The following is a 15,877-nucleotide window of genomic DNA, read 5'->3' as shown; positions in this document are numbered from 1 at the left end:
TGTAGCATTTTACTGCTTTTGGTTAATCCTATTCTGTTGCATTACATGTCATTGTTGCTACAGTTGTTACCCTTACCTGCAATTCTAAATGCTTAGTATAGGATGCTAGTTTATTATCAGTGGCCCTACATTCTTGTCTGCCTGCCATGCTATTCTACCGGGCCATGATCACTCGGGAGGTGATCGCGGGCATATACCTCCATACATATTATACATGATACATGGTGTGACTAAAGTCGGGTCGGCTCGTAGAGTACCCACAAGTGATTCCGATGAGGGGGCTGAAAGGATAGGTGGTTCCATCCCGGTAGTGGTGGGCCTGGGTTCCCGAAGGCCCCCGACTATTACTTTGTGGCAGAGCGATAGGGCAGGTTGAGACCACCTACGTGAGAAGTGGACCTGGCCCTAGTCGGCATCCGCGGATACTTCAATTAACACGCTTAACGAGATCTTGGTATTTGATCTGAGTCTGGCCACTGGCCTATACGCACTAACCAACTATGCGGGAACAGTTATGGGCACTGACGTCGTGGTATCAGCCAAAGCCTTCTTGACGTCAGTAACTCAGTGGTGCACGCCAGATTGGACTGGAACGCCTACCCTTTTATTAGGGAGGCTAGGTCTGCTTCCGACCGCCCTCGCAACGTGCAGGTGTGCAATGGGCGATGGGCCCAGACCCCTCCGCCATAGGATTTAGACCGGCATGCTGACCTCTTTGTTGTGCCTAGGTGGGGCTGCGACGTGTTGATCTTCCGAAGCCGGGCATGACCCAGGAAAGTGTGTCCGACCAGATGGATCGAGTGTGTTGGGTTATGTGGTGCACCCCGGCAGGGAAGTTTATCTATTCGAATAGCTGCGATCCTCGGTAACAGGACGACCCGAAGTTGTACCTTGATCTGATGACAACTAGAATCGGATACTTAATAAAATACACCCTTCCAAGTGCCAGATATAACCCGGTGACCGCTCTCTCACAGGGCGACAAGGAGAGAATCGCCGGGTAGGATTATGCTATGCGATGATACTTGGTGAACTTACCATCTACTCTCTTCTACATGCTGCAAGATGGAGGCTGCCAGAAGCGTAGTCTTCGACAGGACTAGCTACCCCCTTCTTATTCTGGCATTCTGCAGTTCAGTCCATAGATACTACCCATTTCATTGATAACAATGCATATGTAGTGTAGATCCTTGCTTGCGAGTACTTTGGATGAGTACTCACGGTTGCTTTGTTCCCCCTTTCCCTCCTTTCTATACCTGGTTGTCGCAACTAGATGCTGGAATGCAGGAGCCAGAGGATCCCGAGGATGATTCTATGTGGAGTTCGACTTCGGGGAGTACTTAGGAGGTCCCAGGCAGGAGGCCTTGCCTTTTCGATCGTTGCTACTTTTGTGCTAGCCTTCTTAAGGCAATCTTGTTTAACTTATGTTTGTACTCGGATATTATTGCTTCGCTGACTCTTGTGTATTCGAGCTTATGTATTCGAGCCTTCGAGGCCCCTGTCTTGTAATATAAAGCTTGTATTATTTTAATTTGTGTCTAGAGTTGTGTTGTGATATCTTCCCGTGAGTTCTTGATCTTGATCGTACACATTTGCGTGTACGATTAGTGTAGGGTCAAATAGGGGGCGTCACAAGTTGGAATAAGAGCCGACTGCCTATAGGAATCCTCCTTCCAAACTCCTTGGCCGAAGTCGAGTCTAGTCAATGAAAATTTTTTACTAACATGGATGTGTGCCTTACGGGCCCACGTCACCATTGGGTGGTATTAGGGTCATTTATTCCTTGACCTATACTCTGGGACTCTAATCTCTCTTCTATTCGGGTTAAATGATTTTACTAGTGTCAACCCTAGGTTCTCATAACTACTTCCACCCGAAGAGCCCCTTACTCTAGATGATTACTTGGTGCACCGAAGGATTTCGAAGATACTCTCCGATGTTCTCTGGAGACTTTGTGCCCGTTGCTTTTTCAATTCCCTACCATCGAAATATCCCTATGGATAAATACATTCACTTTTTGTTCCTACTTTTATTCCCAGTTGATCTCGTTATTACAAGATACCCCGAAAATTCTCTCTATTGATCCGAGAATATCTTGTGCCTACTGCCTTGCAGTTCTTTGCCACATGAATACCCCTGCAGATAATTCCTCGCACTTACCGAGTATCCGCTCATCCCCAGTCGTTCATATGTTTCACAAAGTCTTTGAAATACCATTCGATCTTCTGAAAATCCTCAGCAACCTATTGCTCTGGAATTTCTTGCTTTCTTTCATTATGATTAATACCATAAGTCTAGTAATCTTACTGTCATCCTTTGTCATTATCATTTTGAGTCTGTTGATTCAATATATTGGGAATGTTCGCAATCCTTAATTAGATCCTAGAATTCATCCTTTCGGTCCAGACATCATTTTAATGAACTGGATCTCGACCAATCAAATTAAATTACCATCAATTGTACCCCTAAGCCTACTCAACTTATCTATCCTTGCTCAGAGCATTTGCTCCTGATCCCTTCATTTGGAAATCATAATTCCTTTGCAATTGAGCTTTGAATTAGTCAATTGTTTCTATAATCCAATGTCCTTGCACTGTTTTCTTCTTCTGTTGTGTGTTGATGCTCACATCAACTCTATTATGGACCGTCAGATCCTTTGTTGAATTATCATCCGATAGTTTCCTTCGTATACAAAAACCTCGAGATGTTCTTTCCCTAATATATAATGCCGTTGGTAAATCCTATTCTCTGATTTGGCCAACCATGCTCTACTTTTGAGCTGGTGATACTTACTCTTGAAGCTTGTGGTATATGTTTCTAAGATGCCCCGATGGGTTGAACCTATAGCTTCCCTAAAATCGTATGAACCCGAAAGTTTACACAAGTCATATCATTCTAGAGTTTTACCCGATAATTTTGTGCTCTACAACTTCTTCGAAGTAGAGAAGTAAATGAAAGGTTATGCATTGAGGAAGTGGCAGTCGACCTTGAACCTTTGTGTTCATGCCCATGGACACGATGTAGATCTTATCATGGAAGCTTCTTGTAATAATAACTATTTCCTTGATATAATATCCTTTGGTATCGGTGAATTGATCATTTGCAATCGTGGTTCCGACCATATGTTCTTCTTTGATCCCATTTCTCGGGCAATTTTAAGCACTTGTCTTCTGTGGATCAATACACCTGTCCAACCTTTACTTTGATCTTTCGTCGAGATTACACCCTGGTATCTCAAGGTTATCACGGAACTGCATAACTTCTTATGAGTTCCCCATCAAGTACTCTCACTGATTCCAATTTTTTCACGGGCTCCGAATCATTAAACACTCAAGGACACCGATAACTGAATCGAGTCCGCATCGCGATTAAGAAACTATTAGTAATCTTCTTTACTTACGAGTTTGTACTCGATCAAGTCATTTCTAGCCCGATCGGCTATATCAATGTCGTGCTGATTTTAACTATGCTACCTGGTCCTTATTTCTGGGGCACCACTTTCGGCGATGAGCTAAGCTTACATCAATCTTCCTCATCATATCATTTCTCCATGATCAGCGAGCTTAGTTTCGAGTTTATGTCGTACCCTTGGTTCCAATAACCTTTCGCTTCACCATTCCTTTGACTTGATGTCATTGCCGATCGATTACAACTTGAAATCTCCCGACAAATGTGTCGTGATCACCATCAACATTCCGAGCTCTTCCAAGATATCTATTGAATTCTTCATGGGAAATATCATCCTTGTCCCTTGGTAAATTGTGTTGTCATCGACCATTTCCTTGCCTTCTTTGCAACGCAAACTTGTTTGTGTTGTGGCTGTACCTTGAGTTCCTGGCTATCCAGCTTGTCTTATGTCCTACCTTGAAGTAATACCATTTTATATATCAAGAATGTTGTGAGAATTTCACCACCTCTTAAGAATTCTTGGTACAAGTGATACATCCCGCCATCTACATTCATCTCTTGGTCCCCGTGTTGTTTCCAACCGGAATACCGACGATTGAACTATGATGTGTAAAATTCAAAATTACTAGCAACCTTATTACTTGTAAGATAATGAACGATAGTTTCATTCCTTGTGTATTGGTTACTAAATCACCATTCTAAACATTGATCATGCTACCTAAGCCCATATTATGGGTGCACCTTCCAACCAATGGTTAATGGTGTATGTTTTCCTCGAGCATACACCATTATACCATTTGATCTGACAAATGTTATCTCCTTGTTCACATAATTGTGGAAATCCATCTTGTTGGAAATCTTGATGAATTGTCCCTGAGTCCATCAACTACCTCCTCATCCCCTCATTGGTTTAATAATGAACTCTTGTTTCGGAACTCGCTTCCATAGTTCATTTCCTGAGAATCTTACCATATCATCTCGTTAATTTATGTTGTACCTTTTCTTCTCAGGCATCCTGAGTCTGAGGTATCCTGACACCAATCAGATCTGAATCTTGGTCAGATATGATGGTCGGAACATATTTCCAAGAGTTATAACATTGGTCTTTATATGACCCGGTAAGTTGATGTCATGCCTAGCACACTTGGCCAGAGGACCTATTGTTATAGTTTCGTTTTTAGCAAGGTTATCTGTTCTTCCATGAGGAAATTATAAGACTTATTCTACAAGTTGTTCCTGATGGATCCTTCGTGTACCCGAAGTCTAATCTTTTCTTTAAGACCATGTAAGTGCTATCTCGAAGCATGTTTGTGATACTCCGATTTTCATTAAGAAAATTTGAAGCACAATGCAAAAATTTCTTTATCTATTATCCAAACACCATTGTATGGGTAATGTCATTAAATTTCTCTCCCCTTACCTAAAGGGTTTTCTACTTTATATCATGTCACGGATATCATGCTCTACTTGTCCGTGGGAAGGATATCCCCTGAATTATGTGTTTAAACACATTTTCCTTTCCATTGTTCTGTTTAATCTGATGATCACATTTTCCTTTCCATTGTTTTGTTTAACCTTTCTTGGGATCTATATGATCTAAGCAGTAATATTCTTCTGCTTATGTAAACACCTCGGTGTACCATCCTGTCTAGTGTAACCCTGTTCCTATTGTTGATGACATTCCGGTAATCACCGATGGACGAGAACCTTGCCTATTGGCCCGCCTCGTTTCAACGAGCAGGAAAATGGTTCTCTTCGTCCTCGCCCTTGGTACCAACGATGCTGCCAACATAACTGACCGGTTATTCTCTGACATGCCTTGCTATCATGACAGTGCAAGAGGTCACCGCTCCTTCTACTTTTAACCCACATGTTGGGCCCATAACCCACAGTTCCACAGGATCGAAACTTGACCCTCCTGTACACCCCCCCCCCCTTGTTCCCAAAGTTATTCCTCCCACATGACCTCATATGCAGTTCATGAGCCACCTTCCAAGAGATCATCAATTCTGGTATCAGACACAATATTTAATTCTGTGATCCACTTTCACCTTCTGATTAGGCATCAATGATTGCCTGCCTGTTCGAATCTTCTCATGGTACCTTCTTACTTTGCTCTCGATATTTTCCAAAGTTTCATGTCGAGAGTTACTTCTGCCACCTACACAGATGTTAACTACCAGATAAGCAACCTTGTAGAGGTTCGTTCTTCCGAAGCTACCCCTTATCCTTTCGTAAGTTCGACAAAGACCCCGAAGAAAGGATGCCGACTTCATCACGATGATATGAAGCAAAGAAATGAATACATCAACGAGAAGAATCACCCTCTCTGATGAGAGCGACAAGAACAAGAAGACTCGTTAGAATTTCGTAACCAAATCCTTTCCCCATTATTACTCCCCCTCTTAAATCTCGGGATGAGATTTCTTGTAGTGGACGAGAATTGTGACACCCGGATAGTTAAGCTACAGTAACCCGCTACTAATGGTGCCTTGTCATCCGATTAATGTTGCTAAACCTCACTTTGATCCAAACCTCATTCAAATTCATATTCCAAAAAAACAAGTCAAACAATTAAAAATTTCGAAAGGTAAAATAAAAATATTTCATGGGTTGAAAATATTCACTAACAATTTTTCATGAAATAATAAATATTATTCGAAATGTTAAAGTGCCCCTAAGCTCTTTTTAATCGACCCATAAAGCTTTTCATGGAACTATCTTAACGTAAATAAATTTACAAATTGTTCGACATAATTTGCAACTTTTTGTATGAACTCCAAATAACACCTAATATTATTGTGCTAAGTTGCATAATTAACAAAATCCATTTTTGGCTCAAATTAGTATAAAACAGTAGGAAATAAAAGAAAGCACAAATTAAAAGAAAAGGAATAAAAACTAAACCCTACTGTGCACTTGCAGCCTGCTGCTACAGGAGCCGGCCCAGCCCAACAATGCTCATCCCCTACCTCTGTTGCTGGGTGGACACGCGCGCAGCGTCCGTGGCCGTGGATGGCCGCTTGCCGGCCATCCGCCGCTCCCCCCGGCGATATATAAGTCTCCCCTCAGCGCCCCAGCAAACCTAGCCCTCTCCCTGCTCATCCCTCGCGCCGTTTTCTTCTCTGCGGCACGGATCCGAACGGCGCTCGCCATGGCCATCATCATAGTCACGGCGACCGGCCTTCTCATCGCCTGAGATCAAGTTCAGGGGCTTCCACACTGTCGACTCCTTCACCCACGTGTGTTGAAACGAACCGGGACAGCTCGTACTCTCGCCATCGAGCTCATCTCCGTCGCGTACATCGCCGATGTTCGTCGTCGTTGCCGCAGTTCCGATCCACCCGCGGCCTCCGCGACTGCGCCATCGAGCACGTGGTGAGCTCCTCGTTCCGTTTCCCCCTTTCCCCTTTCAATCCGTGTCGTTTACGCCGTTGTTCACTGTAGCCGGATCTCCGCTTTCGTGTACACATGTGCCCGCTGTTCCTTTGCTCGTTGCTTCTTCTCTGTTGTCGCCACCGCTATACGGCTGCTTACCGTAGCTGCTCTGCTGCTCACTACTGCTGCCGGCCGCTGCTGCCATTGCCGCCCGCTGCTGCTGCCGCCTGCGCCCCCGCGCTCGCTCGCCGCTGCCACCCGCGCCCACGCACGCCCCTGCCACGCCCCTACGCGCCTGCGCCTGGCTGACTGCGCGCTGGCTCGCAGGGCCACGAGCCCGCGCATGCCGCATCGCAGCCGCTGCGCATGTTCGCTGCTTGCTCGCTGCTGCTCCAGGCCATGGCCGTGGTGGCCTCTATGCGGTGCTGCCCCTGGTTTGCCCAGGGGAAGGCATGGCTTGAGCCACTACCAAACGGACTGGTACAAATGCCCGTGCGTTGCAACGAGAAAAAAAATGCAAAACCTGCTACACATGTCATTACTTACATTTCTTATATCCATTTTTGATCAATGTAGTAATAAATTTAAATTGATTATCATTTTTCGAAGCATGAATTTTGGACATCAAGAAATCACCCTGATGTCCTTCATTTGATGGAAGAGTAGTGGTGCATGGATTAGTCTGATTAAAAACTTTCATATTTTGCTCTTTCGAAAAACTATGTGATGCAACATGTGAAAAAGAAATATCAGATGTTCCTTCCCACATTAAGCATTACTCAAGACCTACACGAATCCATACCCTCTATTTCAACCCACGTCCATTTGTATTGTCGCTTATTATTGCCCTTTCCGCCCATGGCTTTCGAAACGTTCCGCACGGCTAAGCTTAGCCGCTCGCTCGACCTTGTCGGAGCGTCCACGTCATCCGCCGGTCGACCACGTCGGCGTATTAACCTTGCGAGCTCTTTCTCAAACCTCCTCTGCTAGTTTCGGCGGCTCCTAATGGCTGTTCCAAATAATACATAATTATAATCTAAATTATGTTGCATTTATTTTTGATTTTGAGTGCCTTTTATCAATATGGATTTAAATTAATGTTAAAGTTATTTAAAAATCCATAATAATTTATAATCAAATAATTTCTCCACCGTATAAATCTAAAATAAATATTTTAAACTTCCACTTTGAAAGATTAAACTAAAGCATTAAGTATATGCTGGTCACCTTAAATTCAACCAGAATATTGTTTTCAAAGTCAAGTAATTCTAATATTTTTAGAACAATAGTAGCTTAATTTTGAGTTAAAATAAGTAGGAAAATTTTTCAGTATTTATAAGAGAGTTCGTGTACTGCTGGCTGCTGCTGATTTACACGGTGATCACTCATGGGATCGATGTATATATCTGTAGTTAATCTAGCACACACATTTACCTTGGGTGTTTCCTCACAGCACCGTACCTGGTGGAGGTAGACCTGGAGTGCGTTGAGGTAGAACATCATCGCCATCAAAGATAGATGGAGATAGATGGCAATCAGAGCAGCGGAATTACATATGCCTGGGAGAAAGACATCCATTGTAGAGTGAAATCTCCTTTTGTTTTTCTCTGATTGTAAGAAACAGTGGGGAATGCTGACAATCACACAAAAAAGAGCAAAACCATATTGCATACCTGAGTGTCTGGACGTGCCTACGAATTACAAATCAGGGTGGATGATCATGTAGGTTCTCATTCACAAATTAGCATGGTGCGAAAAGTAGAATGAGTAAAGCCTGGAAATAGGAAATATCTGACCAGGAAGGAGCAGTCATTTCCTTGCTACTGGCCTTTGCATATACATAACTGAAAGTGGGATCGGTATTACTTAAATGCTGAAAAAAATCTTCTGACAATAGCAGTCATCAAGAAAACATGAACAATTTGTGCATAACTTGGCTATTAGCCTTGGTACGAATTGATTAAAAGTGTTATTAGTAAGACAATTACATTATCAAAAACTCAAAGCTTTTACAAAATAATGGCAAAACTGCGTACACAAAAGACACTTTCATAACCAGATATACTATCTAATTGACTTGATTTCCTATGCTTCGACACCGTGGACGTAGGGATGGACTCATACGCATCTAGCCTGCAATCTGCACTTTGCGCAACGCCATTGGAAGCGACACCGGAGCAAACCGCTGTGCAACTTCTCGTCGGCTCTCTTCTTCTATGTCCCAACTCATGACAACTTGTAGAAGGAATGCTACATCCGTTTTTCCACAACCTAGAAAAATCTTGGTAGCAAAGGAAAATGTCGAGGAATGAGAAAGACCACATGTCTCTGTCTAAGTAGCATAGTTAGTATTACAACAAACAAACCAGCACCAACTGCCCTAACTGGACCTTCAAATCAAGACCTAGTTTAATCTGATCGGGCCAAACTAATCAGTCAATTCATGGAACATCTAGTCAATTTTCTATAAGGAAACATATAGTTAGATTGTCCGCTCAAGATCGAATACTGCAGTTTGAAGGGACTGTCCAATCTACATAAATCATGAACACGTTTTCTACATTTCCTGACTAAAACAACAATGTCTGACCATTGGCTTACGCATACTGCAATACAAATTGCAAACTGCTGACAAGTGTTGACATGTTGTTGGTTTTGATGACCATATAATTTTACTTTGGTGAAAAGAAAATTTCAGTCACAGTGATAGCTCCAGCCTCCAACCAACAACCAAAAAAGTAGTCTCATTGGTTATAGACATCGAGCAGTCCAAAAAGTTGTCGGCTCCAGAGCAGTATGGAACATCATCATAATCAGATAAATCCCGAGAATACTAAAGGTCTAGATGGGATCAAGAGGAAGGGTCGTGCAGGTGGTTGGGTTTGTTTTTCTTTTCTCTCGCATGTACTGCTTCTGGTTCACTTAATATGAGGACTGCGGGTCGACGCGTGCGTTGCGGCGGGAAAACACAACGGCCAAGGTGTGAGAACAAATATGATAAAGACAGAAGTACCCTCATGAATTCTTGAGCCGAATCTTCGCAAGCCTATATTTCAACATGGCATTGTCTAGAGATTTGGGTCTAGGGTTCGTCCGGAGTGAGGTTATATGTGGATTTGGGCTGGGTTTCAGGGATGCCGACTCGGATATAATTTACCATTTTGTGGAGGACATGTTCCTAAAAGAAGTCTGATATTTCTTGAGTCGAAACAGATAATTCTCAAATATTTCAGATATCATTAACATACATGTGATTGCAGGAACAGGGTGGGATTTTTTAACCAAAATCAAGCTTGCTCAAATCCCTGTTTGATTTGAAAATTTAACTCAAGCCTTGCATAATCACGAGTTTAACTCTCAGATATGCAAGTAGAAGAAAACTTAGACAAACCTTGCAGCAGGCATCCTATTTGAGAAAGTCCTGCCGTGGCGAACCTGAGACTCACACAGACTGATGAGCTCATTTAGTTCAAGAGGTAAATCACCATAAAGTCTGTTTCTTTTAAGAAAGCTGCAATTCAAATAGTAAGGTCAGTCAAGTTTTGAAGTAAAACAGAAATGAAAAAAACATATATCAAAGTTCGCACGCACATAAATTCCAGGGATAAAATGTTTATTAGCTCTGATGGAATTGATCCATTGAAGTTATTGTACCACAGATCCTGCACCTTCAGCTCTCGTAAATCTCCCATCTCTCTAGGGATAATACCATAGAACAAGTTCCTGTGCAGTACACTGTATGGATGGAAGGAAAATAGATCAGAAAAGTTTGAAGGGCGAACATCATTTCACAAGTACATAAGATACAAAAAATAATATCTGTAGACATAAGATGCTTTCTTGGTGAGTGCCTGAATGGGCATACATAATTCAACAGATAGATTTACTATGGTATTAACAATAGGAAAACTACATAAAGCACTGGGTGGTACTTGAATTTGATCCATGCAAAATTGTATTCTCAAAAGTCCCCTAGATCCAAGAAGAAACACCTGTCTTGTATCCAACTGCACTCGAAGAAAGAACATACACCAAGTTGATTGATGTGCCTTAATTGACAGCTCAAAAGTTGAGGTCATAAGCCTCATCAGGAAAACATACACACTACGAAGTTTCAGCTTTGCTACTATGCTCAACATGATAGCCTATATCAAAGTGCAAAATGACTCTTATTCAGTTGGTAGTTTCAGAAATACCAAATACTATCTTATGGTTGAAAGCGTGAAACATGTTATGTCAAAACCAAAGTGTTCAGAAAAATACGTCACCAGAGGAACTATAGAGTATGCTTATAGAAAATGCATATTAGTAAGCTGTCCAATCTCAGGAGATAACATTCCCTTCAGACCAAGATTTGACAAGTTCCTACGAAACAAAGGTAAACATAAATTAGGCAAAAACATCAAAATACATATTATCAATCAAAGCATAGGGAAATGTTGCAAACATAACACATGATAGAAAACAATGTAAATAGAGAAAACATAGCTGCATAAGATGGGAATCCTATACTGAACAGTTCATGCATGTCAGGGGAACTGGATGTTTAACAAGATATCCCCAACACTGGTGCTCCACATAAAACAAAATTAAGATTTGCATCAATCAAGGGTTCTTAGCAACTCAAAATCAGCACCAAAAGAATTGGCAGTATCGAACGAGCCAAGTCTATTTTTGAAATCCGAAGCCTCCCCCTCCCTCTCTATCTCCACCGTCTTCTCCTTCAATCACCGCATCCCCGACGACCCCAAGAATCCGAGGCATGATCCCCCCGAATCGCACCCCAATCTTCCTCGCCCCAAATCCCCATGAATCTCGCACCGCATCAAGGGACACGAGAATCACGAATCCCCAAGTATATTCATCAACAATCCAGGAAGAAACCCCCAGCCCCGGTGGTCCGGCCATGGACACGGACCCGCTGCTCCCCACCACCGCACGGCTGCCCCTCCACCCGTTGCCGGAACACACGCCGGTCTCCAACTTCGATGCGCCACCCTCATCGCGCTGCCCGTCCCCGGCATCCTCCTACAAGGACAACCTCATCTTCAGGCCTCACCACCCATCGCTGCCACCCTCGCCTCCTCCCCCACTGCCGCCGCACCACTACCGCCGTGACTTCGATCCAAATCAGAGGCACATGAGCAGGAGGAATCCGGCCGGCGGCGGCGGACGGCCAGAGAAGTAGATCAGCCGCCACGTAGATCAGAGGCAGCGGCGGCACCCTACCCATACGCATCGAACGAGCCCGTGCGCGTATGTGCTGCCAGCTAGTGTTTCCTTTTTCTCAGATTAGACATTTTAAAAAGGACTGTGGGTAAAACAGGTATTAGCACTAACCTTAGATGCTACATAGAGTATGGCTTACGGACCCCACCACTAACTAGACAAAATAAACAATCTATTTAAAATAATGGCCCAATGAGATCTGGGCCCAAATGCCCAGATTTGACCAGTCAACCCAGTCAATGTTGACTGTTGGCCCTGGTGACTCAGCACCCCACTAGCCCCACATGTCAGCCTGTGTGTGTACTTTTGTGTACACTCTACTAGGTGCACTTAGCATTTTCATTTAATATAATTTTCGAACTAATTTTATTGCAGCATATTAATAAAACTTTGAAAATTAATATAAAATAATCTGTATCTCGGATGAAAATACTTTGTACATGAAAGTTGCTCAGAAAAATGAGATGGATCCGAATACGCACTCCGTTCGTCGGCCACACATCCCTAGCATAGCAAACGTGCAACAATACCCCTCCGATTCGTCTGTCCGAAAACGTCAAACACTGGGAATACTTTCCCAGGTATTTTGCCCCTTCTCCAATAGCACCTACTTCTACGTTTGGTCACCTCTAGCACCATGTAATTCCATGTTACACTTTGTGATGCTTTGATTGCTCTGTTATTTATTGTGTTCCCCCTCCGCTACTTCTTTCCGGTAGACCCCGAGACTGCCGGCGACCCCCAGTTCGACTACGGTGTTGACGACCCCTCCTTCTTGCTAGAGCAACCAGGCAAGCCCCCCCTGATCACTAGATATCGCCTATTCCTTCTCTTTACTGCTTGCATTAGAATAGTGTAGCATGTTACTGCTTTCGGTTAATCCTATTTTGTTGCATAGCCTGTCATTGTTGCTACAGTTGTTACCCATACCCGCAATCCTAAATGCTTAGTATAGGATGCTAGTTTATCATCAGTGGCCCTACATTCTTGTCCGTCTGCCATGCTATTCTACCTGGCCATGATTACTTGGGAGGTGATTGTAGGTATATACCTACATACATATTATACATGATACATGATGTGACTAAAGTCGGGTCGGCTCGTAGAGTACCCGCAAGTGATTCCGATGAGGGGGATAAAAGGACAGGTGGTTCCATCCCGGTAGTTGTGGGCCTGGGTTCCCGACGGCCCCCGACTGTTACTTTGTGGCGGAGCGACAGGGCAGGTTGAGACCACCTAGGTGAGAAGTGGGCCTGGCCCTGGTCGGCGTCCGCGGTTACTTCAATTAACACGCTTAACGAGATCTTGGTACTTGATCTGAGTCTGGCCACTAGCCTATACGCACTAACCAACTACGCGGGAACAGTTATGGGCGCTTGACGTCGTGGTATCATCCGAAGCCTTCTTGACGTCAGCGATTGAGCGGCGCGCGCCGGATTGGACTGGAACGCCTGCTCTTGTATTAGGGAGGCTAGGTCTACTTCTGGCCGCCCTCGCAACATGCAGGTGTGCAATGGGCGATGGGTGCAGACCCCTATGCCATAGGATTTAGACCGGCGTGCTGACCTCTCTGTTGTGCCTAGGTAGGGCTGCGACGTGTTGATCTTCCGAGTTCGGGCATGACCCAGGAAAGTGTGTCCGGCCAGAGGGATCGAGCGTGTTAGGTTATGTGGTGCACCCCTGCAGGGAAGTTTATCTATTCGAATAGTTGTGATCCTCGGTAATAGGATGACCTGAAGTTCTACCTTGACCTTATGACAACTAGAACCAGATACTTAATAAAACACATCCTTCCAAGTGCCAGATATAACCCGGTGATCGCTCTCTCACAGGGCGACGAGGAGAGAATCGTCGGGTAGGATTATGCTATGCGATGATACTTGGTGAACTTACCATCTACTCTCTTCTACATGCTGCAAGATGGAGGCTGCCAGAAGCGTAGTCTTTGACAGGACTAGCTATCCCCTTCTTATTCGGGCATTCTGCAGTTCAGTCCATAGATACTACCCATTTCATTGATAACAATGCATATGTAGTGTAGATCCTTGCTTGCGAGTAGTTTGGATGAGTACTCACGGTTGCTTTGTTCCCCCTTTTCCCCCTTTCTATACCTGGTTGTCACAACTAGATGCTGGAGTCCAGGAGCTAGAGGATCCCAAGGATGATTCTACATGGAGTTCGACTTCGAGGAGTAGTTAGGAGGTCCCAGGCAGGAGGCCTTGCCTTTTAGATCGTTGCTAGTTTTGAGCTAGCCTTCTTAAGGCAATCTTGTTTAACTTATGTCTGCACTCAGATATTATTGCTTCCGCTGACTCTTGTGTATTCGAGCCTTCTTGGCCCCTGGCTTGTAATATAGAGCTTGTATTATTTTAATTTGTGTATAGAGTTGTGTTGTGATATCTTCCCGTGAGTTCTTGATCTTGATCGTACACATTTGCTTGTATGATTAGTGTATGGTCGAATCGGGGGCATCACAACTACCTCGTATTTAGTGTAAAATTTTGACCATAGAATTACCTAAGAAAATGCCAATGCATGTCACCGAAAATTATACCATTTGAAATTATGTTCAAATACGAATCCAACGATATAATTTTTAGTGACATGCATTAACATTTTTTCAGTTAAATCTATGGTCAAATTTTGATACTAGAAAACACGAAGATTAAACCAGGACGGAGGTAGTACTTGCTCTTAGGTTAACCATGGAGTTACTAGTCTAAGTTACTTGCCACTATGACTAGCCTAGGCTACTAGTAGTACAACAAAAAAAAGCACGCGATCACGTGAGAAAAATACTAAATACATTTATTTTGGTGCTGTGCGTAGATGCAGTTTTGAACACTACACTTGTCATCGTAATTTGAAAATTGTGAAAGAATTGAGCTATGTTGTGATTACCATTTACTAATAGGAAAGAAGTTTCACCTCGATGAGTGGCTTCTCCGTGTACGGAAAGCACGTAAGGAATCCAACAACTTGATCCAGATTAGGGCCGATAGATTTTACTGCCAAGATCTTCACTATGCGCACAGACTGGGTCAAGCTTGTGGGAATCATTTTCTGGATGACAGTCGTAAATACATCAAGAAGAAATTAAAAAATGTGAATTTCAAGAAGAAGGAGAAGAAGATGGGTGTTGTACCTGAACGATTACGAATCCAATAAAGAGTTCGGAGAATTTGACAGATGAGTACACCAATGCTGTCAATTTCAGCGTGTTAATTACCCTGATTTTTGTTGGACCTTCTAGATCTGATACAAGCAATCTCTCAAGGAAATCCGCATTCTCAATGACCATAACATGGAACAATTGGAGTGATCTCTTTCCAATTGATGCCCTGTTGAGGGGCCAGCAAAACACATAAATCCATCAGAGATTCATCGTGGCGATGAACCCGTGGATCTGCCGAAGACGAATGTACTCGAGCGCAGTACAGCTGCAAAGCATGTGCTCCATAGCCTTGTTTGAGATGCCAACGTTGAACTGGTCGAGCTGCTTGAGTGGAGGGAGAAGAAGGGTGGGCACGACATTAATCTGGGGAAAATAGCAGGAGCTGAAGCTGGCGCTGCGCAGTGTTGGCGTGAGGCGGAGAGCAGACGACGGCAGAGAGCAACATCATCCGGCTTCAAACCTGAGCTCCTTGAGGGATAAGAACCACTCATAGAACTTGGTTTTGACCTTGCAGTTCATACTGAACATGCAGATGTCAAGGCGTCTGACTGGCCCAGGGTGCGATGAAAGGATCTTGGAGACTGCGGCCATGTGTTTGCAATCTCTGTTGCAGAGGCAGCTGTCGACGGTGAGGTTGAGGGGGACGCATCGCTAGAGGGGGATCCATCATTCGGAGAGCAAGGTGGT

General features: G+C 43.7%; 1 protein-coding gene across 1 annotated transcript; it reads right to left on the bottom strand.

Moving 5' to 3' along the window:
* Positions 1–8,689: 8,689 nt before the first annotated feature.
* On the bottom strand, positions 8,690–11,663 carry LOC125551588 (LRR receptor-like serine/threonine-protein kinase GSO1). Its single transcript, XM_048714840.1, has 4 exons — positions 11,080–11,663; positions 10,378–10,521; positions 10,178–10,297; positions 8,690–9,057 (listed from the first exon to the last, which is right to left on the bottom strand). Exons 1-4 carry the CDS (start codon positions 11,187–11,189, stop codon positions 8,796–8,798), a joined length of 636 nt encoding a protein of 211 aa, XP_048570797.1. The 5' UTR covers positions 11,190–11,663; the 3' UTR covers positions 8,690–8,795.
* Positions 11,664–15,877: the final 4,214 nt, after the last annotated feature.

The sequence above is a fragment of the Triticum urartu genome, chromosome 4 (assembly GCF_003073215.2).
Source record: "Triticum urartu cultivar G1812 chromosome 4, Tu2.1, whole genome shotgun sequence".
In the NCBI taxonomy this organism is placed as follows: domain Eukaryota; kingdom Viridiplantae; phylum Streptophyta; class Magnoliopsida; order Poales; family Poaceae; genus Triticum; species Triticum urartu.
Note: the sequence above shows the minus strand (reverse complement) of the source record. Positions and strands in the feature narration are given on the sequence as shown.

Coding starts and splice junctions, on each gene's coding strand:
- LOC125551588 (XM_048714840.1), bottom strand. CDS start 11,189: ATGTTTTTGCCTAATTTATGTTTACCTTTGTTTCGTAGGAACTTGTCA. Junction 10,298..10,377: donor ATTTTATCCCTGGAATTTAT/GTGCGTGCGAAC, acceptor TTTGAATTGCAG/CTTTCTTAAAAGAAACAGAC. Junction 9,058..10,177: donor AATAGGATGCCTGCTGCAAG/GTTTGTCTAAGT, acceptor AGATTTTTCTAG/GTTGTGGAAAAACGGATGTA.